The sequence below is a fragment of the Lucilia cuprina genome, chromosome 2 (assembly GCF_022045245.1).
Source record: "Lucilia cuprina isolate Lc7/37 chromosome 2, ASM2204524v1, whole genome shotgun sequence".
NCBI lineage: Eukaryota > Metazoa > Arthropoda > Insecta > Diptera > Calliphoridae > Lucilia > Lucilia cuprina.
The window spans coordinates 14,151,417-14,152,601 of record NC_060950.1 but is presented as its reverse complement, the minus strand read 5'-3'; the positions used below and the strand labels follow the sequence as shown (position 1 = coordinate 14,152,601).

General features: G+C 30.2%; 1 protein-coding gene across 1 annotated transcript in view; it reads right to left on the bottom strand.

Moving 5' to 3' along the window:
* The window catches only part of LOC124418520 (putative mediator of RNA polymerase II transcription subunit 29), a 19,410-nt gene continuing 18,225 nt past the window's right edge, over window positions 1-1,185 (bottom strand). The window contains exon 2 of the mRNA XM_046945123.1: window positions 1-898. Within this exon, the coding sequence (XP_046801079.1) occupies window positions 227-814 (588 nt within the window). The 5' untranslated portion in view covers window positions 815-898 and the 3' untranslated portion in view covers window positions 1-226. The remainder of the gene's footprint in view (window positions 899-1,185) is intronic.

The window sequence follows — 1,185 nt, the reverse complement described above, 5'->3', positions numbered from 1 at the left end:
TTAATATCTGCCACATACCCTTGTTATTATGTTGCCATCTCCTATTCTTAAAATATTATTTAATGATGAACTACTGGATGTTGAGCTAATGGCCGTTGTGATTGTGGCTACTGCTGCTGATGATGCTGGTACTGCTGATGATGCTGGTACTGCTGATGATGCTGGTACTGTTGAAGTTGCAGCTAAAACAGCGGTTGCATTTGCAACATAATGAGCTGTTGCATATTCAACTTGCAATTGAAATGCGGCTAATAGGATTATAAAAATTAAATGCCAGTAAAACATGTTTAAATATTGTTTTTAACGAAAACACTTCTGATAGCAATGACGTTTGTATTGATGATGACGTTGTTGAAAACGATGAAGTGGTGGCTTTTGTTATACAAAATAATGAGTCCAACAATGGAAACAAAGTGGAGTTAATATAATTTCGTTTATTATACGATTTAATAAAATTGTGGTAAAAACTTGTTGCTTGCCACGTAGTAGTAGTATTAGTAGCAGTACAAGTGGCAGATGAAGATGAATTATTTAAACATGAACTGTTATTGCAAACTGTTGAATTTCCTGCTTTTGTATTTGCTGTTATAGTTGTCGGTATAGTAGTTGTTGTTTGCCTTAACTTCCGTTGTGATAAGTTGTGAGTATTTTTACTTGTTTTATTATTCTTATTATTTTTATTGTTGTTTTTATTTTTAATATTATTGTAGATGTTTGTTGTAGCTGCTGTTGTTGTTGTTTTCAAGTTGATATTCTTCAGGCTTATGGTAGCCATATTGTAAGCAAGCATTTCATTGTTGTTGTTATTATTCATATGTTTAGTAAGTACATGTTATTATTTTTGTCGCTCTTCCTTTCTGTTTCTGTCCCTTCTAATGTCACTGTTTTAAATCTTTCTGAAATTAAAAGAAAATAAATGGGGAAATTTACTTTATTTGCTGGTAAAAAAAATTTAATTGCAAGTGTTCTGACATTTACACTTTGGTTTATAGTAATTTATGGCAAAATTTTAATGATATAAAAATAACAGAATTATTTATTTTAAGAAAGACATGGCTCCATTTTGTACAAATATACTTTTGTATAAATATTATTTTAAATTTGTTTACCACTATAGTGGGAAAGAAATTACATACATGTAATGATGTTTCAACAACACCTACACTATTGTATATACACACATCG